The following is a 27,263-nucleotide window of genomic DNA, read 5'->3' as shown; positions in this document are numbered from 1 at the left end:
CCTGACTTGATCCTGAGCCACCGAAGCGCCCCAAGGGACTGCCTTTTTAAAGTTCTTTTGATGTTGATTACCCAGAGCCTTTTAGGGCTCTTTACACATGGTACTCTATTGAAAGGTTTGTCAGTGCAATGGAGGAGAACCTTGATAGAGAAAACATCATGAAAGTCTGGAAGGATTGTACCACTGAAGATGCCATCATTGTTATAGAAAATGCTGTGAAAGCCATAAACCCAAAACGAATTCCTGCTGGAGAAAACTGTGTCAAGATGTATTGTGCATGACTTCACAGGATTTACAACACAACCAATCAGGGAAATCATGAGATTGTGATTATGGCAAAAGAGGTGTAGTGCAGGGGATGTAGAGGGGTTTCAAGTGGATCTTGGAGAAATTCAAGAGCTAATAGATGCCATACCAGGGGAATTAATAGAAGATGACTTGATGAAAATGAGTCCTTCCAAACCAGTGCCAGGTGATGAGGAAGAAGACATGGAAGAAGCAGTGCCAAATTGACATTAGATAATCTGGCATTAGTGTTCTAATTACTTAAGACTGTTTTTTACTTCTTTTATAACATGGACCCTTATGATATGGGCACTGAAACTAAAGCAAATGGTGGAAGGATTGATACTGTACAGCAATGTTTCTAGAGAAATTAAAAGCAAAAAAGTCAGAAATCATAATGTGCAGTATTTCTGTAAAGTTACACTAAGTGTGCCTGCCTCTCCTGCCTCCCTTTCCACCTTCTCTGCCTCTTCCACCTTTGCCACCCATGAGACAGCAAGACCAAGCCCTCCCCCTTCCTCCGCCTTCTCAGCCTCCAGTGGAAAGACGACAAGGGTGGAGACCTTTATGGTGATTCACTTCCACTTAATGAATAGTAAATAATCATTATGCTGTACATTTAATAAACTTATCTGTTGTATGTGTCATATGAAAATCTAATAACTGTACAGCAAGAACTGAATAAGATGTTTTTGTGTCATTACCATCATCACCCCCTAAGTTTTCATCATGTAGAACATTGTATGTAAGACTTGTGTGGAAGTGGATAGCCTATACTTAACATAGGCATAAGGTGAATGATATTTAATATAAAGTCAGTGTATTAGTTTTCATTACTGTTTCATAACTTTGCTTTCAAAGAATTACATTACTGTACAGTATGCCTCTCATAATTGGAGAAACTATGTATCAGCCTATGCATTAGTGTATAGGCTTGGTTACTGTGAAGCATTGTATCCATTATACTAGACTATCATAAAGCAATCATATTGCTACATTTTCATTATCAGTGCATGAATACCTGTAAATAAACACGAATTTCTTTTTTTTGCATTATCTTTATATTTTTGATGTCTAACGTTTGTTAATGATACATATAATTATCATCTACGTTTTTTATCATATATGATTTTTTATAACATTTTCTTTTCTCTGGCTTACTTTATTGTAGGAATACAGTATATAATATGTATATAAAATGGATATTAATCAACTGTACATTATCAGTAAGGCTTTCAGTTAACAGTAGGGTTTTAGCAGTTAAGTTTCTCAGGAGTCAAAAGTTAAGCAGATTTTTGACTGCACTGGGTTGGGTGGCGGTTGGCGCTCCAATGCGCTCCCCTGCATTGTTCAAGGGTTAACTATACTTCTATGCTTGCTTTCTAGAAGATAGGGACATGTTCAAGTTTTAGAAAACATGAAACATCAAAATGCACATGATTGCTTACATTTGGGATGTTTGAAATCACCTTTTAAACCTGTCTATAAGTAGGTTCTGTAAGCAAATTGGTTAGATTTATATATATGTTAAGCCTAGTTTTTGATATCAATACCCAATTAAAGGAGAGGAAGACATGGTATTAGTGAGTGTTGGTAGGACTAGACTAAATTTTTGTGAGCTTGTTTTTAAAATTATTTTTAGGGTTATGTGACCCTGACACATGTTACACAGATATAAGTTGTATAAACTTAATAGTAGCCATAGATTCCTGCAAACTTGTGCTTTTTAATAGATCATTATAACAAGTCATGGAAAAGCTATTTTTTGAAAACTTTTCATGCAATCTGAGGAAGGGCAATAATTTCAGAAAACATAAGTGCATTTTCTTTTCCTGATCATGCCTTCATTTATAATAAACCTCTGAGAAAGTGGAATCTGATCAGGCATGCATACCAGAGCTCTAGAGGTTAGCATTGGGCTAGCCAAAGTTCTGTTTAGTATGATAAATGTGACTTCATTTGTCTCTTCCAGCCTCTGAGACAAGGATTGTCAGTATTAACTTAAAATTCCTAAAAGTATATTTCTGACCTTATCAGTCTTGAAGGAATTAACCTGACATAAGACTATAATACTAAGATTTAGTTTAGGTTAGATGGGTCACACCCATGCTAGTAAATTCCCAGGATGTTGGGCAGATTTTATTGCTATTTTGGACTTGTGTGGTATAAAATTTTGTATAAAATAAGTGAACATTCTCTAAGTCTCGGATTGAAAAGTGTAACAAGGGGAGATCTGATTAACTTACATGTTTCATGTATGTATTTTATGTTGATTTGATCCAGATTTTTTCAGTTAAAGAGTCTTAATTATAAGTAAATTTGGTATTCACACAAGGAATAGAAGCATAGGTTTTGCTATGTTCTGTTGGACCCTAGCATTAATGATATTTTGTCATAAATTTAGGAAAAATAATAATATAGTAAAATACGGTCAGAAGCAAGATACATCTTTCCAAGAAGTCAAAGTTTTTGACATAGATCAAAAAGAAGGAATAGGAAGAAAACAATACAATACAATTACAAATTTCACCTTTCTGGAAAAATGTTTTTCTGTTACTTTCCCAATAGGAAATTCTTAAAACTTGAATTTATTTGGTAAAAGCAGTGTACTTAGTTGAAATATTGTCCATTTTTATCTAGATCTTAATTTTTCTTTGAGTTTATCCAGTTTGGAGTTTGCTCAGTTTCTTGAATCTAATCAGTTATGTCTTTCATCAAAAATGGGAAGTTTTCAGGGTGCCTGGGTCGCTCAGTCAGTTAAGCATCTGCCTTTGGCTCAGGTCATGATCTCAGGGTCCTGGGATCAAGCAAGCCCCATGTCAGGTTCCCTGCTCAGTGGAGAGTCTGTTTCTCCTTCTCCCTCTCGCCCTCCCCTTCCACTCATGTGTGCACGCTCTCTCTCAAATAAATAGATAAAATCTTTAAAAGGGAAAGTTTTCAGGTACTATTATTTCTTCCAAGTAATTTTTCAGCACCACATCTCACGTCTCCTTCTGTGGCTCCAGTGACACAGCTATTAGACCTTTTGTTGCTGTCCGACATGTCCCTGAGCTTTCATTATTTGTTTTTAATGGTTATTCTCTCTGTTCAGATTGGATAATTTCTGTTTATCTATCTTGAAGTTCATTAATTCTTTTCTATATCATCTGCATTCTACTGTGTCCATCCAGTGAGTTTTTAACTTTTGTTATTGCATTTTTAATTTTAAAATTTCCACTGGTTCTTTATATCTTCTCTTTTAATGTGGAGTCTTTCTATTTTTCCACTTGCTTCAAGCATGTTCATTATAACTTGTCCAATAATCAACAACTCATTTATACTATATAATAGGCATCTAGAAATAAGAATTTGTCTATGGTTAAGTAAACTATTATTTTTTTTACAAGATTTTATTTATTTATTTGACAGAGAGAGAGCACAAGCAGGGGGAGCAGCAGGCAGAGGGAGAAACAGGCTCCCTGAGGAGCAGGGAGCCCGATTTGGGACTCGATCCCAGGACCCCGGGATCATGACCTGACCCGAAGGCAGTCACTTAACCAGCTGAGCCACCCAGGCGCCCCTAAGTAAACTATTATTATTAGTGAATAATATAGCTGAGAGGAAATTGGTTTTATGACTTGATACAGAATCTTGTATTTGGGTTAGTGAACAATTAGTCTAAGTCAATAACATTTATACAGCAGTTTTCAAAATACATGTGGTTCTTTATGGAATATTTTTTTTTTAGCATCCTTTGTAATTTTGGGCTCTTGGTTAATGGTAACTGATATGTAGAGTTTGTGACTAATTCATCTCTTTTGAACCATCTGGGGCAAATGATTATAAGTCTTCTTCCTAAAGTACCCTCAGGGACAAATTTTGCATCTGTAAAATCACTTAATATGTTCTTGATCAAGAATTTTTTCTACACCAGAAATAAAATTTAAGATTATACTTGACACTTGAAATATGTCAGAGTTAGAGGCCCCAACCCCCTATGCAATTGAAAATCTGTGTACGCGTTTTGATTCTCTAGAAACCTAATAGCCTAACATTGACTAGAAGGCTTACTAAGAACATAAACAGTTGATTAACACATATTTTGTGTATTATATACTGTATTCTTACAGTAAAGTAAGAGAAAAGAAAATATTATCAAGAAAATCATAAGGAAGAGAAAATACATTTAAAGTAATGTACTATATCCAGGGGTGCCTGAGTGGCTCAGTTGGTTAAGCGTCTTATTCTTGGTTTCGGCTCAGGGCATGATCTCGAGGTCATGGGATTGCACCCTGCATCCGGCTCAGTGCAGAGTCAGCTTCAGATTCTTTCTCCCTCCCCCTATGACCCTCAGTGCAGGGCTCAATCCCACCCTGAGATCATGACCTGAGCTAAAATCAAGAGTCAAACACTTAATTGACTGAGTCACCCAGGTGCCCCTGTACTTTTTTAAAACAAAATTAGAACCTCAATGAGATACCACCTCACACCAGTCAGAATGGCTAAAATGAACAAGTCAGGAAATGACAGATGTTGGCGGGGATGTGGAGAAAGGGGAACCCTCCTACACTGTTGGTGGGAATGCAAGCTGGTGCAGCCACTCTGGAAAACAGTATGGAGGTTCTTCAAAAAGTTGAAAACAGAGCTACCCTATGATCCAGCAATTGCACTACTGGATATTTACCCCAAAGATACAAATGTAGGGATCCGAAGGGGTACGTGCACCCCGATGTTTATAGCAGCAATGTCCACAAGAGCCAAACTGTGGAAAGAGCCAAGATGTCCATCGACAGATGAATGGATAAAGAAGATGTGGTGTATATATACAATGGAATCAAAAGGAATGAGATCTTGCCATCAAAAGGAATGAGATCTTGCCATTTGCAATGACGTGGATGGAACTGGAGGGTATTAATGCTGAGCGAAATAAGTCAAACAGAGGAAGACATGTATCATATGACCTCACTGATATGAGGAATTCTTAATCTCAGGAAACAAACTGAGGGTTGTTGGAGTGGGGGGTGGGGTGGGAGGGATGGGGTGACTGGGTGATAGACACCAGGGAGGGTATGTGCTCAGGTAAGCACTGTGAATTGTGCAAGACTGCTGAATCTCAGATCTGTACCTCTGAAACAAATAATGCAATATATGTTAAGAAAAAAAAAAGATAGCAGGAGGGGAAGAATGAAGGGGGGGAATCGGAGGGGGAGACGAACCATGAAAGATGATGGCCTCTAAAAAACAAACTGAGGGTTCTAGAGGGGAGGGGGGTGGGAGGATGGGTTAGCCTGGTGATGGGTATTAAAGAGGGCACTTTCTGCATGGAGCACTGGGTGTTATGCACAAACAATGAACCATGGAACACTACATCTAAAACTAATGATGTAATGTATGGTGATTAACATAACAATAAAACATTTTTTAAAAAGAAACATAAAGGTGGAAATAATAAAAATGTCTTTCTATAATTCTTCTAAAAAAATAAAAATAAAACAAAATTAGATCATACTTTATGTTATATATGTTGCCTTTTTTCATTTAACACTAACCATGAATGTTTTCTTGTGTTAAATAGTATTAGAAAATAAGATTTTTAATGGGTTATGTGTTATCCACTTTAATAAATATTTCAGTTTAGGGCACCTGGGTGGCTCAGTTGGTTAAGCGACTGCCTTCGGCTCAGGTCATGGTCCTGGCGTCCTGGGATCGAGTCCCACATCAGGCTCCCTGCTCAGCAGGGAGTCTGCTTCTCCCTCTGACCCTCCTCCCTCTCATACTCTCTGTCTCTCATTCTCTCTCTCGCAAATAAAAAAAAAAAATTAAAATAATAAATAAATATTTCAGTTTATTTTGTTGGAGTAGAGAAATTCTTCCTAGATTTTGATGGGTCATTAGCCCTCTTAATTTTTTATGTTATTACGTTTTCTTCTTCTGGGTTTTTATAGGTATTTTTAGAGGGAAAAGAAAAAGGCTGAATAAGAGACTATTTTTTAGTATATGTGCTGCTGAAGTGAGCAGAGACTATTTTTTAGATGCTTTTTAAAAATTTTTGTTTCTAATGAATCATGGAACACTACATTAAAAACTAATGATGTACTGTATGGTGACTAACATAAATAAATAAATAAATAAACAAATTAAATAAATAAATAAAAGAAATTTTTGTTTCCTTTAAGGTTTTTTAAAGTTTATTTTCTTTAATAATCTCTACACCCAACATGAGGCTCGAACTCATGACCCTGAGATCTCAAGTCACAGGCTTTTCTGACTGAACCAGCCAGGTGCCCTTACATGCCTTTTTTTTTTTTTTTTTTTTTTTAACCAGGAGTTCTTAAGACCACAATTCTCATTCTTTGGTCTTCTTATTTTTGGCCTAAAATTTTCCATTTTTTTTTTTTAAATAAAATTTATTTTTTGTTACATTTTAATTGTTCACAGTGCCTTATCTGTTTCTTCCCCTATTTCTTAAAGTGTTAAAAAAGTATAGTGTCCACACTTAACATGTCCCTTAGTAATTCAGATTATAATAAAATTTCTTAAATACCAAGAGTGAGGTCAGATTTTTGCCTCTGACACTTAACAGCTTTGTTTATGGCAAGTTACTTAATTTTTATATGTCTGTGTTTCCTCATCTGAAAATTATTATTATTGATGACAATATATTTGCAGTTTACTTGGTATAATTAAAATAATGAAGAGAAAATACTTAACATAGTGCCTGATATAAATACTAGACTCCCAATAAGTAGTATGGTGATGGGTGGAGTTATTAATGGGGTTTTAAGTGGTGATGATACTGTCAGTAATAGTAGAATGTATTTGATACATTGATCCACATTGAAATTCAGTTTTAAGTTAATTTACTTGTTATGTAATCTGACTCCTCATTTTTTTTTTAAACTCTGTTTCTTTTTAGTGTTTTTTCCAATCTTGTATTCATGGTGCTTTTGGTCCTTTATACAACTTTGAACATATTCCATTTGAACTGTGTGTTTTCCAATATATCTATTATCAATTTTATTTTGCCTGCCGTAGAATTAAACAATTTCACTAAAACTGTTTCCCTGAAAATTTGGTGAATGTATTTAATTATTTCAGATTATTAAATATATAAACAAAAATTCAAAAGGGTAAATAATAGGATCAACATTTAAATATCTCCCTCATCCTATTTTTTCACTTCAGTTTTTCACTTAATTATTTTTTAGAGTTTAATGATAAGAGTGTCAAGGAAAACAGTCATGACTATGAAAAATGTCTCTATAATTTCCCCTTATGTTTTATATTTAGCTCATTCAACCAAAAAATACTGAGCACATATTATGTATGAGGCTAAAGAATGTAGATGGAGGAACTTTGTAGAGCCTTTCAATGATTTTACAGTTTATCTTAAATATAACTGCAGTGTTTATTGAAAAGTTGAAGAAGTGCCATTATCTAATTTATATTTTTAACAAAGTTTACTCTATGAAGAATGGATTTTAGCAGCAAGGATTAGGGTACTGGGACAAGAAAACAGTTTCTAGAGGAAAACTGTTAGTGACATGGATCAGGGTGGTACTATGGAGATGGAAAAATGTAGATCAATTTAAAATTATGGTAGAAGTAAAAAATAAAATAAAATTATGATAGAAGTAAAGTTGAGAAGACTTGGCAATGGACTGGATTGGGGGTCAGGAGGATAGACAGGTACATGCTGAACCCCCTTTATGGGATATGAATTCCATGCTTTGCATACAGTGTTTGCCTCCTGCATTAAAGATACCATTGTTTAAATTGTTCCATCTGATTTGTTTGCATTCCCCCAGTCAGATTGCTGCCAACTTTTATTCTAAAATTCTCTTTACCTCCTGGTTAATTTCTGTATTATTTTTATAGTCTGTCTTTCTGCTGAGCTATAGACTCGCCTGATTAGATTTTGCTTAACTTTCATGCGTTGTTTTGGCAGCGGGATCCCAACACTGAAGTCATACTAATGATGGGCCAGACCTGAGTAAGTGATGTTATGGGGGGCAAGTAAAAAAAAAAAAAAAAAAAGAAAACCATAAAAGTAGACAATTTCATTTTAATAATCTTAGTTGAAAATGAGGGTAAAAAATATGGGTGGCAAAATAGGGATGAGTGGTCAAAGGAGAGTTCTTGTTGTTTTTAAAGATGGAAGATAACTGAGAAGAGTCCAGTAGAGATAGAGAAAAGGGAGAGAATGATCAGTGAGGTAAAGTTCCTGACAAGCTGCAAAAAGGTGATAATTAGTTTAAGAGAATGAAGGAAGTCTACCTTCTCCATTTTAACAGGTGGGAAGGAAAGGATGAGTCATTAGATTTTAAATTTTCTAAGAGGAAGAAATTGTTTTACTATAATATTGTAAATCCATCACTTAGTCCCCCCCCCCGACCTCCAATGGGGAGGTTACTAATTAATGTCAATAGAGCCAAGCATTCTATTCAACAATTACCTTATTTTATTCTTATTCTTTTTGCTTTCCTCTTTAAAACAAATGAAGATTGAAAACAGAGAAGAGAGAACTGAGTATCCAGGGGGATACTGAAAAAGAGTTAGTAGGTAGTAAGATGTGTCACTTACAACTTCCCCAAGTAGGTGATTGACTCAGTCTACCAGGGTCAGGGTATTTGGGGTACAGAGTTAGGAGGATGTTCTTCGTAGGGGAGTAAGATCTAATTTGAAGACACATTGTACAGTGGCTTGAAATTAGGATTTGAAGACCAAGCAAGAATGAAAGTGCCTCCTACTTCCAGTTGGGGACTCAGATTTTGAAGTCACAGCAAATAGGATTGGACAGATGGTCATGTTATTAAGAAGTGATATGAGAAAGAGATCCTTTAGATCAGTGGTTTGAAAACTTTTTTTAAATGCAATGGGACCCTTTTTTCAAACAAAATCTCACATGGTATCTCACTATACAAAACAGATAAAAGAGGATCTTTGATGGAAGCTAGTAGCATATGGGCTAGAGCCATACCCTCTACTTCTTTCTCTCCTTGCTTTTTTCCAACACACTTAAAAAAAAGATTACAGTCAGCCCTTCTATGTATGCTTAATTAGAAGCTGACCCCTCAGGTCAAATTCATGGTGATTAGCTAATAAAGCTCCCTCACAGAAAGATCAAGCTGTGCATTTGTTGCATCTTCCCTTTGCTGGACATGGTAGCTGTTTAAGAACCCTTTCTCTGCTTGGTGCAGTCGTGTGGATCCGTGAGTGTGAGCCCCACTGCCCACCAGAGCCAGGTGATGTAGAGCTATCCCTTGGAAGCAGTCCAAAAATCGGTGTTCTAGATAGGGGTATGATTATTACAGTGTGTGGGACCAGGAAAACAATCTCCCCTGGCCTCCACAAGTAGGCAGTCAAGAGGTGTTTCCTAGGTAGTAGCCATCAAAATTGGGGCACTAGTTGCATGTAAAAGCTTCCTTCTGGAAGATACTGGTGTTCTGGAGTACAACAGAGAGGGAAGTGTGAAGATGGCATCTGCCAGTCTCCATCCTTGGCGAGTGTTCCAGCAAGCTCCTGGATGTGTGTGTTAAATTAGATGCTGCTCCCTCATGCCGATGCTTTAACATAAGTAGGTGAACCTTCTTCACTTTAGGTCTGGGTGTGATTGGCTGCCTCTGAGCTGGGTCCTGGGGTGGGTGAGTCCTTTAAGAGCAGTTTCTCAGATCACATGGTCTTGTAGGTCTTGGAATGTAAGCCTTGTTGGGTTCTCAAAGTTAGTTGTTTTGGGGGCCTGTTGGGTTCTCAAAGTTAGTTGTTTTGGGGGCTCATCTCTCAAGTATGTGTCATAAAAGTTGGGGTGCCCAATGTGGGCCTCGAACTCTTTGCTCCCCAGGGAGAACTTCTGGGTTTTGAGTTTCTTCCTGGTTGTGGGTCTCTGTGCCAGGAGTGGGGTTTTATAGCATTTTATTCTTTAAGAAGTGTGTTTTTCCTGTTAGTTTAGCTTTGCTTCTTTCCCGCTGAAAGGGAGTTTTAATTCTAGTTCATCAGACTGTAGTACTTGGAGTCTTTCTTTATTCAACTTCTGAGTGTATGTGGATATCTTGCATAAAGTAACAGGACTTCTATTTGTTAGCCTGCTTTGTTTTTCTCAATCTCTTATTCATCAGCCTCAATTACTCTCCAGAAATATCTCAGAAATTCCGGTTAATTTTAGTTGTATTTCCTAGTTAAGCAAAGCTTTAGGTCTTTTTGCTTGTACTTTGGGACTTTGTAGATGAAAGGAACAATTAACTAGACATTGTCTCTCTTTTTATTCTTCTGACTTTTGTATCCTTATTAGAAATCTCTAATCCTAGTCAATAAATTCATATACTCTACCTGCAGTTTAGATGATCCATACATGTTAAATTTTGCTCAGATCTTCTATAATATTCTTTTATATCTTAGGATAACCTCTTTCTCACAGGTATCTCATTGCAAAGGAATATTTAATCCTTTTGAATAGATATTAACTGAACAGTATGAAAATCAGTGCTTTACTCTTGGATAATTTTCTTATCAAGTCTCTTGAGGTATAAATAAGATGAGTAAATCTTTAAAAGATTTAGCAGAAATTTGTAATTTAGCATGATACACATTAGGAGATAGAACCAGGCCAATGAAAGGGAGGATAAGGAAAAAGTGGAATTAAATTGTTAAATATTTTAAAGAATTATTTATTCATTTTTGGGGGGGTGAAGGGTAAAGGGAGAGGGAGAGAGAGAATCTCAAACAGACTCCCCACTGAGTGCCAGGGCTCCATCTCATGACCCTAAGATTATGACCTGAGCTGAAATCGAGAGTTAGACGCTTAACCAACCGAGCCACTCAGCCACCCGAAATTGTTAAATATTTTAATGCAATGTGAAGGTTTTGTTTTGTTTTGTTTTGTTTACCATCAAGTTGATAAAATTCTGATAGTAGGCACTATCAGAGGGTTAGTTTAGTTCAAACCTATCATTTTTCAGATAGGGAAACCGGTATTTAGGGTGTCTGAGACTTGCTCCAGATCACAGGCTGCAACCCAGGGCACCTGATTGCCAGCCCGCTTTTGTTTGGGGATGTAATTGTTACTCTTTACAGTGGTAGTAAAATGTGTGAAGCTTCAAAGGAAATTGGTTCATTTTATATAGTCATGCTTTAAACCACAATATACTATACTTAATGACTCAAAGTAACTATTTTTGAAAATGTAGGTAAAATAAAAGTTTTGTAATTAGAATGATTTTCCTTCAAACATATTATATAATTCTGTTTGTTGTCTAATGTTTCTGCCTTATCTCCTGTTTCACAAAATCCCTTACCAGAAAAGTGTGTGTGTCTTCTTGGCTTTTGTTTTTGTTTTGCTACTTAAAATCTTGAAATATTATTTGTCCAAGTGTTCAGTTGCCTGGAAGTTACCTAAAGAAACAGTTTTATAAAAGCCTTTGTCAGAACTTTTAGAAAATACTGGAATTGTAAATCTGTCAGTGGTACTACTAAACCAAAAGCATCAGCATAGTGACTACCTCATGATCTTTATTATTCTTGATTATTGTTTTTCACTTGAGTTTACATTGCAAGGAAAAGCCAGGTTTCATCACATCTACTTTTGTGCTTTGAATTCCCACAGAGAACTTTTGGTATTGTTGGCAAAGATAAAGACAGAACACTTTCTAGAAGAAACATCTAAGTCTCTTTTTATGTTTACTTTCTGAATATTCAGTCTATTCTGTAGCTGTGCTTTTAGCACTAAAGAATCGTGCAACTAAAACAAAGGGCAGCTGATCACATTTGTATTTCTTAGTCAACGTGTCTTGTCCTTCCCTAATAGCACCTGCTCAGGTTTATGCCCAGCAGCTGTCAGCATTCATAAACACTGTGATTACACAAAAGGGAAGTTTGATATGCCTGAATTTGAACAGTGTTATCGTTAACAACTGATCATTGAGTCTTTCTGGAATGAGTATAGAAAATCATCATGCAGGAAAGTTGTTTGTGGTAATTCTGATTTCTGTCTATTCTCAGAATTGTTATTGGCAAATATCATCCTAGTAAAATATAGTAAATTCATATTATCCAGCATGAGCAGATATTCTGATATGTGTTAATGACATATCGTACTTTATCAATTTCAAACAATTAGGACAAAATGTAAAATAAGAGACTAGGGTTAGACTGACACAAATGATAGGTTGAATATAATGATCATGTTATAATTTGTCACAGTGTCAATAAATCAGTTTGAATCATCTTATTATAACAATTATGTAGAACTACTACTTAATAGAAAGTTTTAGTTAGTTGAATTCTAAGTAATATAATTTTTAATACTTTAGATCAGGATCGCTCAACCTTGGCACTACTAACGTTTTGGGCCAGGTAATTTTCTGTGTGGGGGATGTCCTGTGCGTTGTAGGAGTTTAGCAGCATCCCTGGACTCTTATCGCTGCAGTACTAAGATCAAAATAGTTGAAATAAAATAATACATGAATAATGCAGATAATAGAACTTCTAAGGAAAAGCTTATGCTCTACATAGGCATTTTTTTTTAAAGTTAAGCCCTTTTCCACTTAAATGAACAAAAGGAACCAAGAATAAAAGAGAAAATTCCACTTTTACTGAAACTAAAAAAGGCCCTTAACATCATACTACTAGCTGTAGTTCTATTCTTTCTTATTGCCAGGTTTAAATTTTATTTTTAAACAATGTTATAATAAGGAACCTATTAGTATTTTATTTCTACAGAATAGATTCTCAAAAGTAGATTGTAAGATCCAAGTATATGTATATTTTTAATTTTAATGACCATTTCCAAGAAAAGATCTCCAATAAGCAATATGTAGAGACTGCTCATTTTGCTTTCTGGGTTTTACTTGCTTTAGTCCTGAATCAAGTTATAGCAACAGAAAGAATTACAGCAACAGAAAGAAATATACGTAGGGTTCATAATTTATTATCCTAAAAAAAGTAATGACTATTATTTATTGAATAGTTTTATGCCAAGTACTCAGCTAAAGTACTTATTTATATCACCAAATTATTTTTGCTGTGGAGTATAAAGGCAAATTTAAAAAAAAAAACCTTTACATTATTTTTTAAAAATAACATATTTAAATAGTACATTTTATAATTTTTTTAAGACAATGAGGTTACCAGCTATACATTTTTAAAAATAGCCCTTTTCTGTAAACTCTTAACTAGGTAAAGGATACATAATTTTTGTATGTAGTGAAATGAGACTTGTTGGTGAAAATAATTTGTGGAGAAAATGTCAGTATGGGCCTTGCCATCAGACCAGCCACATGTCTCCAAGCTCATTTGTGACTGTTTGATGGCCCAAAACCTGCCTTTTAAGCATTAGTTTCATGTAACCATCAATACCAACTACTCTTTTCCATGATGAATGCTAATAAAGAGAAAGAAAAGTTCTTTAAGAATATGGACATACTCATTATAGCAGTATCATCATCTGTAGAGGTGATTGAGAGCAGTGACAGAATATGAAGAGAAACATAATGATGGATATTTGTATATATTGCAAAATGATCATCACAATAAGCCTATTTAACATTCATCACCACACAGTTACAATTTTTTTTCTTTTGATGAGAACTTTTAAGATCTACTTTCTTAGAACTTTCAAATATACACTATAGTAATACTAACAGTAGTCACCATGTTGTACATTATATCCCATGACTTACGTATTTTAAAACTAGAAGTTTATACGTTTTGATCCCCCTTCACCCATTTCTACTCTAGATTTTTAATATCAACATAAACTTACAAGACGACCAATGTAAGTTTGCACCTGAAATAGCTAAGCAAAAAAAAAAAGTTACATGTAAGTGAATTGGTCATTATAAATGGGTTGTACTAAGGCCATTTTAACTATAGTTCAAACCTGACATTAGTAACAACTCTAAAATATATTTGTCTTTTTGGTGGGGGAGGAGTGCTTGCTCTGATAGAGGTTGCCAGGTCAGATCCTTGGATGCTTAAGACTTTCAAGACTGAATTTAGAAGACAGTCCATTCAAATGTGGTGTTATTTTCTTGAGTTAAGATAATATGGGTATTCTGTTGTAAATGAATAGATGATGAGGTGATTTAGGAAGAATAAGAAGTTAATATGTTATATGCAAGTCTATTAAGAGAAGTTTTGGTACACTTAACATTAAACTTATTTCATAAATTGGTATTTTAAATTATACTTATGTTTTCATTCCATATTTTATCTTTCTGAAGAACATGTATTTTGAAATTATTTCACATTTTATAAAAGTATGCCTAAATGTTTGACTTATTTTGATAATAAGGTATGTTTAATTCTTTGAATAATTCCACTATCTAGTACTGAGAATTAACATTTTTCTCCCTCTCATAGATATGGAGTCTGGAGAACGGTTACCATCCTCAACAGCCTCCACCACTACACCTTCATCTTCTCTACCTTCTGTGGCTTCATCAGTTTCAAAAGGCGGCCTTTCCACGGGAGCTGCTTCACTTAGCTCTACAATCAACCCATGTGGTGAATACCCTTTATTAACTCAGTTTTAGAATGCCATCCATTTACTAATTTGCATTTGTAGTATTTTATTGAACTGAATAAAATGATTTCATTACCTCTTTTGACCTGTTGAACAATAACTAGGTTAAACATCTAGTTTGTGCTTTTTCTGTATTTTACCAGCACACTGAGATTGCACTTTTCATGCTTATTAGAAGCTCTCTTTGAGAGTTTCATCATAATTTCTTAATTTGACCATTTCAATTAATAAATGAGTACACGCAAAATGTTTTGAAACAATAGGCCCATGAGGGAGTGAAGAAATACAAAGGAGTCCTTGGTGATAAGATTAGGTACTAATGCTATGGACCTTTTATTCTAAATTTGCTTCTGGTATTTGAAATAATCCTTCACCAAACTCCAGCTACCCCTGTTCACAGATGTGTACTAAGGGAGATAGATCATTTACTCGATGGAAAATATTTTAAAAATTAACAGCATGACAAGTTTCTCTTTAAACATGAACAAAGTTTAGATTGCTAAAAAGACAATAATAAGAGCTTTATTTCAGAAATTAAAATACCATAAATTTTTATTAATTATGTAGAAAGTTTTTTAATTACAAAATCACTCTTTGTTCAAACACAGGTTTGGTAGAATACATCCTTTTTTTAAAAAAAGAAAACATGTTAAGTGTGATTAACTCATTCCTTTATCACTAGGAAGCTTTTTAACTTTAAATATTTTTTATCTTAAAGATTATTTCGTATGTTTATAAGCAGAAGAACTAAATGATATCTCACTTTTTAAAATTAGATTTATAATTTTGGATAAATGCAATGCATAAATATGGAATGTTTGCTAACAAAATACCTTGGTAAATTGCCAAATATATATTTGTTCAATTATTTTTTTAATCAATGGAATGACGGGAAGGATGTCATTTTGTCATTGATGTATCAGAACAATTTTTTGTAGAATTTTCTTAGTGATTATAAAATAACTAAGATAAAACACTCTTTTATTAAAAAAATAAATAAATAAAATCCCTGTTCTCTTGCATCCTGTGCAGTCTTGGTTAAGTCCTTTCACAACTTCATGCACAGTTCCCTTATATATGAAATGATGAATGCCTTCGATGATATGCTGTATTCAAAAATAGTGATGCAGGTTTATCTTAAGTTAGTTTGTCTAAGTGATTGCACACAATTGTATCTTTGTAGTTATTCTTCCCTGCTTTTTATAATTCTTCTCTCCTTAGTTGTCAACTCATTTCAGTGTATCTTCCAATCTGCCGTCTAACTTTGTATTTACTTCTGAATTAGTCTTTATATAAGGTTTCTAGAGAATTTTTTTTTTTAATGTTGAAGATTTAATAGCATTCTTGAGTACAGAGCCATGAGTTTTCTGGACACTTTGCTGTTACCAATTTCTCAGTTTTCTGAATTAGTCACATGTTGGGCACTATTTTTTGTTGGCAGTAGTTGGGAGTTGCAAAAGGGGTGTGGGATATGCTGAGTTGCTGGGTAGCATCAGAAATTTCCTTGTCTGGAAAGGAATTCATTTTTTATCATTTATTTACCAACTTAAAAGGCTGTAGACTTTTTAGATTGAGTTGCTTATTTTGAATGGAAACATTTTATTTCTATGTTTATTCAGAAATAGATCAGTTATTAACGCATTATACTTTCAGTATGTACAGCATGAGTTTTTTCACTTTCTAAGAAAATGCTTTTTTTTTTTGTTTTTAGCTTTCACAGTGTTACGGTTTATGTTTAAAGTAAAGCCTTATATTAACTTCCAACCCAAAGGTTGCTTAAGAGAATGTGCAGTTGTCCTACATAGCTCTATTTATCATTTTCCTGTCTTCTCTTATTTGATTCATTCTTTTTGGCTCATTCATTCTGATAATTCTCTTCATTTTAAAACAAGATCGTAGAGTGTTAATGGGCCTGGACTCTGTCTTAATAAACAACTTAAATCTCCTCAATTTGTTTGATTTATAGAGACAAGAAAACAATTTTCATCTTTAAAATGTCAAAACCTCAGCAGTTCTTTAATGGCTCCTTTGAGGACATTCTGTTGTTTTAAACAGTTATTTTAATTGGCCATTCTCTGTCATCTTCATTAATGGTATGTCTATAGGAATTCTTCTGAGTTACAAAGGATGTAATTCAAACCTTTCAAACTTTGAATGATCAACTAATTTTTTTGAGTGAATACCTTGTCAGGATTTGGGAGTATACCTACCTACAAGTTAGTCTGTCACTATTATGGATGCTGGCAGAAGACATGAAACTCCTGGGTCAGAAATTTTATTACTTATTGTCACAGCAATTAACATGAATATCATGTTGGCATTGGTTCCCCATGCCTCCCAAGTCCCACAGAGGCTACCTGATAGCCCAATTGAACCTTATAAATGCAGTGGGTTTGTATCACAGCTGAAGAATACTGAACTTGGGGAATCCATTGCTTTCATAAAAATGAAAGCAAACCCACTCTTTGTCTTAAAGAAGATGTTGCTTTATCTTTCAGGGTTGTTCCTTGCAAATGCAATCTTGAGAAATGGCCTGCTTAAAAAGTGGTCTAGGCTTTGCATTCTTAGCATACCCAGCGACAACATGCAGGGACCTGGGAGGATTGCATCTCACAACACAACACACTTTAATTTTATTGTAGTAACTAGGTTAGAAAACAACATTGCAATAATGATTGATTGATATAAGGCTATCTGCATATGGATTTTGTTGGTCTTATCAGAAGAGTAATATTTCTTTTCCCTTTAAGGTATGAGTTTTTAAAAATAACTGCCTATTTCTAAAAAATAATTTGGGACAGCTTTCAGTAAATGTATTGGCACAATAAACAAACAAAAAATAACTAAAATATCAAAACATAGGCTCTAAAAACTGAAAAGGTGTTAGCTGAAGAAAGCCACTCTTACCGAACAAAAAACTTACTGAATTAGCTGCTAAGAATAAAAGGAAAACATAATGGCTTACATGACTCACACACCATTGCTAGTAAGCATATCAATTCCTCAGATGAAAACCGAACTTTTTTCTGGCCCTGAATGGTGTAGGAAATATGTCACCAGAATCTTTGTATAACAAGCCAAATGATGCACAGTATCCCATGGGCCAATTTCACAGATACTCAGACGATTCCACATACTGGCTCTGAGTGAAGGCTAAGAGAATAATAGTTTCACAATTACACTTTATCAAATTTGTTTGAGATTTGTGGTCATTGACCTAATCCAAAGATAGAACTTTGATAAATTTCAGTGATAGTTTAAATTGTGTCATAGACCAGTGGTTTTCAACCCATTTTTAAGGGTAGAACCTTCAAACAAAAGCTTATAAAAATGCTGAATATATAAAACAAATAAGCCATTTAAAACTTCTCTGGCTAAAGCCTGAGTATGCCTACTTTTTTTTGAAAAATTAAAGAGACTGATTTACATATGTATCTTAATTCCCTCTATAGAAGTGTGCCAAATCATAGTATATTGAGGAAATTGCAAGTTGACCAGTAAAAGCCTCAACTTAGGGTATGTGTCAGTTCTGACAATGCTTAACTATGAGTAGGAAAGCATGGCATTTAAGCACACAAGCCCATTGAAAGGCAGTGCCAAAGTGGGTAATGCCATCACAGACCTGGGCTCCTAATTTTATATTGTGTCTTCTAGAGTATGGGACTTTCATGCTCACATGTGTATCCCATGGCTTTAAGTTTCATCATAATTTCTTAATTTGACCATTTCAATTAATGCCTCTGCCTCCTTCTTGAAAACCTGTTTGGGGAAAAGTTTGTATCAAATTAGTATTATTTCTTCCTTAAATTTTTGGTAGAATCCACCAGTGAAGTCATATGGGTTTTCAAGGTTTTCTTGTTGTCGTTGTTGTTGGAAGATATTAAAACATGAGTTCAGGGTGCCTGGGTGGCTCAGTTGGTTAAGCGACTGCCTTCAGCTCAGGTCATGATCCTGGAGTCCTGGGATCGAGTCCCGCATTGGGCTCCCTGCTCAGCAGGGGGTCTGCTTCTCCCTCTGACCCTCTTCCCTCTCATGCTCTCTGTCTCTCATTCTCTCTCTCTCTCAAATAAATAAATAAAATCCACATAGAGCACTACTTTCCAGAAAAGAAGGTGGGGTGGGAGTGGGGCAAAAGTTGCTTGCCAGCTTACTTTGACCCTTATTAAAGAGCTTTCCCAGAAACCCCATCCAGAGATTTCCACTTATTTCTCTTTCATCAGAATGGTAATCTCAGCTTCAAGGAAGGTCAGGAAAACTAGTTTTTAGCTGAGCATACTGCCGTCCTGAAGAAAATAGAGGTTATTAGTAAGGAAGGAGAGAATGGATCAGCAATATGTACTATGGCTAAGTGGAACCAGAGGGACAGGAGTTCAAGCTGGGGAATGGGCTCATGTCAGATCATTTAGGACTCCATGTGTGATGCTTAGGAATTTAGGCAGAATAATGTATTGATTAAAAGCAAAGATTTTGCAATTGAATATCTTGAAATGGAATCTTGGCTTATCTACATTTAGCTATGTGAATTTGGGTAAATTACGTATTCCTCTCCGAGCTTTAGTTGCCTCATGTATAAAATGGATATGACCACCCATTTTGCAGCATTATCAGGATAAATGAGATAATGCCTGTTGTACAGTAGGGGCTTAGTAAATTATAACCATTATTTTTATTCATACTTCATCCAAGTGGAAGGGTTTTATATGATCACACTGCTTTGAAAATGAAAGCTTTAGCATCATGTTGAACATCAGTTTGCAATGGGAATGACACCAGAGGCAAAGAAGACTTTTAGGAATTACTTGTATTTATCTGGGTGAGAAATGATATGGGCCCATATTAAGGAGTTATTGGAGATGGAGAAAGAAGGTTGCAGAGATATTTAGGGAGTAGATTCTTATAGGACATAATGACTATTCAGATTTGGCAAGGCAATGTTTAGAGAGAGAGAGAAGCCCTGACATGACTTGAATAACTGGGTCAGGAGTGATGTAATGAGAAATGTGGAGGAGGAATAAGTTTTAAAGGATAAAAGGCTTAGGTATCTTTTTGCATGTTGCATTTAATGAAATGTACATCCATTTATATATCCACACAACTGCTGGTGGATATTTGAGTTGTTTTTACCAATTACAATGTTATGACCATTAAACATGGATTCCAATGCATATAAGCGTACATTTCTGAAAATGTCTTCAACTTTACCAGTAGTACTAATTTATTTTCCCACCAGCTGTATATTAGAATTCCTGATGCTTGTCATCCATGCTAACACTTCTCATTGACAGGCTTTTTGATTTTTGTCAATGCTGAATACTAAATAGTGTCTCATTAAGGTACATTTTTATGTTTTTAGCCTTTTGGATTTCTTCTTTTTGAAGTGATTATTTAGGGCTTTGATACATGTTTCTATTGGATTATGTATCTTATAGATTTATGAGTGTATTACATTTTGGATGCTGGTCCTTTTGTCAGTTATATTTGTGGGAGATATCTTTTCCCAGTCTGTGGTGTGTCTTTTTTTATTCTAAATTGTCTTTTGTTTAATAGAACTTCCAATTTTAATGTAGTCAGATTTATCAGTATTTTTATTTATGCTTATCCTTTTTGTCTTGTTTAAGAACTACTCTTTTACCTTCGAGGTCATACATATATATTTTTTAAAGATTTCACTTACCTCTCTTTTAGTATTACTTTGAAACATCTGTGGTTATCAGATATCAGGCCAGTTGTGATAGACTGAATTGGCCTTTTGGTTTTGCAACTGTGGCCATTTGGGGCTGTTGGTTAATATATCTGTCAGTTCAGCCCATGATAACACAAACCACTAAGGCTGTTTAAGCAGAAAGAGATTTAATACAGGGAGTTGGATACTTATGAAATTATTGAGGAGCTGGTTCCCTCATCCCCACAAAAGATTTCAGGGCATTACTGTTGAATTGGCCTGCTTAAGGAAACTACCTTTGGTTGAATCAGGACACCACCTTTCCAACTGAAGACTCCATGGATCATACCACCTTAGCTGCAATCCAGTAATCAGGAACCACTGACATAACTGCCCCCAAGGTTGATCTGTGATACCTGCTAGATCTATACAGCTAAAAGGATACCTTGTGGGCTGCTAATCTGCCAGCTTAACTCAGTTTTTAATTCGTTCCAAATACATCTGATTGGCAGAATCTAAATAATACCCAGAATCCTGGCTGCAAAAGAGACTGGTAAATGTAATTTTTAGCTGCCCAGCTTCTGCATCACAGGAAGATACACTGAAAGAAGTTTAGAACAAATGTTAAATGAGCCGATTACCTATCCACTTGAGCTCATCTAGTGATAGGCCTCCTGCCATATCTCCCAACCTGTGAAGTGTAATAAACTGATACATATAGATGAGCTTTATTCCAGTTTCAGCAGTTTTTTTCTTCAGAACATTTCATAGCTCATGTATACTTAGCACAAATCTCTTTTGAGGGGCGCCGGGGTGGCTCAGTTGGTTAAGCGTCTGACTTCACTCAGGTCATGCTCTCAGGGTCCTGAGATCAAGCCCCACGACAGGCTCTGCACTCAGTGGGGAGTCTGCTCCTCCCTCTCCCACTGCCCCTCACCCTACTACTCATGCCTGCATGCTGTCTCTCTCTCTCTCTCAAATAAATAAAATCTTTAAAAAAGCAAAAGAAATCTCTTTTGAGATTTGTCAGAAATGATATAGTTGACCTCTGCCTCCTTCTTGAAAACCTGTTTTGGGGAAAAGTTTGTATCAAATTAGTATTATTTCTTCCTTAAATTTTTGGTAGAATCCACCAGTGAAGTCATCTGGGTTTTCAAGGTTTTCTTGTCGTTGTTGTTGGAAGATATTAAAACATGAGTTCAGGGTGCCTGGGTGGCTCAGTTGGTTAAGCGACTGCCTTCAGCTCAGGTCATGATCCTGGAGTCCTGGGATCGAGTCCCGCATCGGGCTCCCTGCTCAGCAGGGAGTTTGCTTCTCCCTCTGACCCTCTTCCCTCTCATGCTGTCTCTCATTCTCTCTCTCTCAAATAAATAAATAAAATCTTTAAAAACAAAACAAAACATGAATTCAACTTTTTAAATACCAACATAAAACTATTCAGGTTATCTTTTTCTTCTTTAGTGAGCCTTGGTTGTTGATGTCTTTCAAGGAGTTTGTCCATTTCATCTAAATCATTGAATTTATGGGCACATTGTTGATCCAAATAATACCTCATCCTTTGAATGTCTTCTCTTTCATTATTGATATTAATAATTTGTGCCCTTTTTTCTTTCTGACTGGAGGTTTATCAATATTTTTTGAGGTTTATCAATATTATTAATCTTTTTGACAAACTAGCTTTTGGTTTCATTGATTTTTCTCAGTTTTCTGTTTTATTGATTTCTGTCCTTTATTATCTCCTTCTGTTTTTCTGTGAGTGTGATTTCTTTTTTTTTTTTTTTGTAACTTCTTAAAGGGAAAGCTTAGATCATTTATTTAAGACCTTTCTTTTTCTTATATATGCATTTAATGCTATAAATTTCCCTGTTAAGTACAATTTGACATTTTGATTTTTTTTTTATTGATGTCCATTTTAATGTCATTGTGGTCAAAAACATACTGATGATGATCTGTGCCCTGTTTTTTGGCTTTCCACGGTTGCTGTTTTAGACTGGCACCCTGTGGGTCTCCTTTGTGCCTGTGAAAATTGTCGGGTCAGCCAAGTACTTAGGCAGAGATGAGTCTCTTTCTCTCTGGTTCCCTTGCTTCTAAGATTACCCTGTACTACTTTCCAGCTGTTCCGCCAGCTTTGGACTCTGTACTCTGATGCTTCAGGCTTTCCGCTGTCTAAGCTAATCATGGTGAAGGAATGGACTCAGTTAAGAAATACATCAAACTCAACTGATCTGCCATGGGTAGCTCTGTCTTTCAAGAGTAGATTTCTCTATGTTCTCTGCTAGCTATTTTGCTGTGCCCCTTGGGTCCATCCCCATTCATGCAGTGTACTCATAGCTAGGCATTTGGATAGTTCAGGCTCTGAATTTGAGCCTCATTGTTTCTGTGGTTTGCTCACTGCCAGAGTTTCCCCTTTAAATTTCCTGATGTTGTTTTAAATCAAGGTTTTATTATTATTTTCTGTGGATGGTTCATGTGACCTCTACACCGCCACTACAATATTACCTGAAATTGTCCCCGTCAAAACAAATCACTTTAAAAAAAATTTTCACTTAAGACCCCAGGGGTGATATGTGACCCAGTCTAGTCAATCCAAATATCTTTTTTTCCCAGGCAGTAGTGATTGGTTAAGGAATAATGGGCACATAATGTAAGTCAGACTGATCAAAGACAAAGAGACTCCATTCTGGGATTTTTATTAGTGAGAAAGGATACCCTTTTGTCTCACAAACATAGGAGATAGGGCCCATTTGAGGACATAGAGCCAAGAGAAGAAAGAGAAATTAGGTACTGGTAAACTTTCAATCAGTCTTCCTTATCTAAAGGGAGCTGTTTCCAAAAGTTTTTACACAATATGAGTTAATACATTCACCTTTTCAGTTAGCCATTTTGAATTGGGTGTTTGGTACTTTTTGACCTAACTGATATACTCTTCATGATCTAATCTCTGCCTACTTAAAACTTATCTGGTACTGGGGGTGCCTGGGTGGCTCAGTTGTTAAGCATCTGCGTTTGGCTCAGGTCATGATCCCAGGGTCCTGGGATCGAGCCCCGCATTGGGCTCCCTGCTCCGCGGTGAGCCTGCTTCTCCCTCTCCCACTCCCCCTGCTTGTGTTCCCTCTCTTGCTGTGTCTCTCTCTGTCAAATAAATAAAATCTTAAAAAAAAAAAAAACCACCACAACTTATCTGGTACTGTTCTCATTCTGTTCCCAGTATCTTTCTGAGTCCCTGGCCTTTTACTTCTTCAGATACAAAGCATTCTTTCCCAAAGCAGGATGTCAAACATGTTCTCCCTCTGTCTGGGAAATTTTCATGTGGCTGATTCTTATGCTTTTTCTCACGTTAAATGTCCTGAGACATTAATTGGAGAATTCTCCTCTTCTCACAGTGTCTAGGTAATTGTTCCACTGTTACATATTTTTGTCCCTAATAATTTCCTCCATCATACTCTTCACAATATATAATTATACATTTGGTGTTATTTTACTTATTTGTCCCTTTTCCTACATTTAAAGGACAGGAACTATATCTGCTTTCTTTTATCAGCATGTTCTAGTCAGTGCCTGGCACAAAATATATGCTCAAGAAGCAATTTTTGAAGAAAGGAAGGAGATGAACTTGCAGGACTTGGACTTGAAAATTAGATGATAAATTAACTTTAATAATTTTTCTAGGCCATGCTATATTTTGTTCTGGTAGTACCAAATGGCTAATGCAGATTTTAGTTGGGGATGGGCATTATAAGCCACATGGTGAGGAATCTTAAAGCATCAGTTGACCTTGGGTGCCTGGGTGGCTCAGTCGTTACGCGTCGTCTGCCTTCGGCTCAGGTCACGATCCCAGGGTCCTGGGATCAAGTCCCCCATCGGGCTCCCTGCTCCACGGGGAGCCTGCTTCTCCCTCTCCCACTCCCCCTGCTTGTGTTCCCTCTCTCGCTGTGTCTCTCTCTATCAAATAAATAAAATCTTAAAAAAAAAAAAAAAGCATCAGTTGAACTTACTGGACAGGGAATGAATAAATAAAACCCTGCAAGTCCAAAGTTATTATTTCATTAGAACTTCTCATTTAAAAGATAACCAAGAGTTAAGTTTACAGTCGCTAGACAATCATCAAAAAAATGAGATAGGCCTATTCTTGTGGGTTGGAGTATAAAGCCAAGGTTTCATTCCAGTTTCTTTTAGTATTTATGTTATGGTATAAATAACTATTATAACATTTTTAGTTGATCTGTCTATAGTGTAGATATCTATAAATTTCATAAATAAAGGCTCTCAAATGTTCAGCTGTATAGCCTTCCTCAGTGGGTTTGTTTTTGAAATATTATTTTACTTTAACTTTTATTTGTAGTTTTAATTTAGAATTTTAACAGTAAATTACTATAGAAGGTAATGCCTTTGAATCAGTTAAGTACTCATAAAAATAAACCCAGTGTTATAGATTAAATTTTACCTCCTCCCAAAAAAAGATATTGGAGTCCTAACCCCCAGTATCTCAGAATGTGACCCATTTGGAAATAGGGTCCAGTACGACTCGTTTCCTTATAAAAGGGGGAAATTTGGACACAGAGACATGCACAGGGAAGCCCATGTGAGGACATATGAAGAACACCTGAGGTTCCCAAAAGCTAAGAGAGAAGCATGGAACAGATCCTTCCTTAGTGCCTTCAGAGGGAGCATGGCCCTGTCAACTCTTTGATTTCAGACTTCTAACCTCTGGAACTGTGAGATGATACCTTGTGTTCTAAGGCACTCAGTTTGTGGTACTTCGTTATGGCATCCCCAGCATATTAATATACCCAGTATGTTTCTCAAAGCTGATTTTAATAATTTTTGCTCATTATAATAATTTTTTATTTATTGAAACATAGGTAAAATAAGATTTTGGAATTTGATTATTTTTAGTGGTCTTTTTTTCTATTTCATTATTAAAGTACAGCTGGATTTGAAGATAAAAGTATATATAAAATATTATATATTTTTAGCATCTTAATCCATGAACTCTAAATCCTTTCATTGGTCTAACAAAAATGCTTTTTACAAAAGAGGAACTGCTCCTGTCTTTAACAACAGTCATTTGCTGAACTGAAACGAAAACGGTTTACCATGTTCAGTGTTAGAGAGTGGCAGCTTTAGTTCCCAAGGTTACCTAGGCTATTAATGACTTATTTTCTAATTAAAAAAAAAAAAAACTGTTTGGAAGGAAAATAGTAACTTGACATAGAATCCAGGCAGATCACAACTTAATCAAGTGTTCAAAGTTAGTATCACCAGGACACATAGCAACATCTTGGACCCCACTGTTGCACTGAGAAGAGTGTATTGCTTCTCCTTCCCAATGTTGCCTAACCTCTTCTAAACATGAGAAGGCATTAGACAAACTCACATTGAGAGATGTTCTACCAGTACTCTTCAGTGGATCAAGATCATGAGCGAAGACTGAGGAACTGTCACAAATAAGAGAAAATTAAGGAGATACAGCAACTAAAACTGATAAGATCTGAATAAATTTTTAATTTTAGTTAATTAAGATTAACTTCCTGGTTTTGAAAATTATATTTTGTTGTATAAGATGTTAACATAGGGAGGTTGGGACTCTACTAATTTTGCAACTCTTGTGAGTCCTAAAATAATCTCAAAATAAATGCTTAAAAATAAAGGCTTTATTTCCATGCCATGCATCTTTTTAAATATTAAAATGTAGGGGTTAACTTACTGAGAAAGTTTTGAGACTGCAGGAATAGAATGAAGATTGTTTGCAGGAAATGTCACCATTAACTATAGAATTCTTTCTGTTCTCTAATCAAAGTTCAAGGTTAAGGTTCGTACACTTTGAGTTCCAGAATATTTGAAGATTAATATATTTAAGAATTTTAATGTGAGCCAGTAATTTGAGCATTTCTTTAATTTACAGTAATTTTGATGATGTTCAATTTGGTTATTACACTTATTCATTACTAGTGTTAAAGTACACATGTAACTTTTATTTGAATGCGCTGCCATCTTTGATGATTAGCCTACTTTGCAGGTTGTATTCTAGAAGCTGATTTTCAATGCTGTAAAATTATGCTTATAATTTTAAAGAACTAGAGACGAGTTTGAAGACATGTTGCAACAAGTTTGTGAAGCGATGAAAGATTAAAGAAAGACATTTTTATTTCTAGCATACAAAAAGCAACATTTGTGGAGTTCTATCATTGTAATCAGTCTCCTTGATTTTTAAAAAGATTAGATGCTTTAGCATACTTCTTGTAATTATTTTGTTTTAATTGGCTATCTGGACTTTTCCTGACAGGAGATTTTGTTCACTGGTAGTTCAGGTTCAAGGCATTAGTACAGTATTTATACTATTTTGTTCTTGTGGGAGGAAAACCCTTATTGTGTTGTGGCATGAAATGCACTATCATTAATAAAGATACTTGCAAACAGGGTTCTAGAGGGGAGGGGGGTGGGAGGATGGGTTAGCCTGGTGGTGAGTATTGAGGAGGGCACATTCTGCATGGAGCACTGGGTGTTATGCATAAACAATGAATCATGGAACACTTCATCTAAAACTAATGATGTAATGTATGGGGATTAACATAAGAATAAAAAATAAATAGATACATAAAAAAAATAAAGATACTTGCAGTTACCGTGCGTTGTTACTGAGACACTGACATGTAACTGCTTTAAATTACCTATACATATGTTGACTAGCAGAATTTGAAAAGCTCTGCTCAGAAGTGTTCAGCTTCTTATAATATAAGTCAGAACTTAGGTATTATGGATGTATATTAATTTTTATTATGCAAAATGTGCATTGTTACCTACCCATTAAAATAGAAA

General features: G+C 35.5%; 1 protein-coding gene across 21 annotated transcripts in view; it reads left to right on the top strand.

Moving 5' to 3' along the window:
• BAZ2B (bromodomain adjacent to zinc finger domain 2B) overlaps positions 1 to 27,263 on the top strand; it is a 305,426-nt gene that overhangs the window by 152,642 nt on the left and 125,521 nt on the right. For 20 of the 21 annotated variants that reach the window (XM_054506194.2, XM_045868790.3, XM_054506190.2 and 17 more), the window contains one exon: positions 14,620 to 14,763. In XM_054506194.2, coding sequence (XP_054362169.2) covers positions 14,622 to 14,763 — 142 coding nt within the window. In that variant the 5' untranslated portion in view covers positions 14,620 to 14,621. Of the gene's footprint in view, positions 1 to 8,212; positions 8,258 to 14,619; positions 14,764 to 27,263 lie in introns of all 21 variants that reach the window. The other variant, XM_064586590.1, reaches the window with a different exon arrangement.

This window comes from Mirounga angustirostris, unplaced genomic scaffold (assembly GCF_029215605.1).
Source record: "Mirounga angustirostris isolate CCGP_5_RB_7025 unplaced genomic scaffold, mMirAng1.0.hap1 SCAF_3, whole genome shotgun sequence".
Classification (NCBI taxonomy): domain Eukaryota; kingdom Metazoa; phylum Chordata; class Mammalia; order Carnivora; family Phocidae; genus Mirounga; species Mirounga angustirostris.
This window is presented reverse-complemented; position numbering and strand designations above follow the sequence as displayed.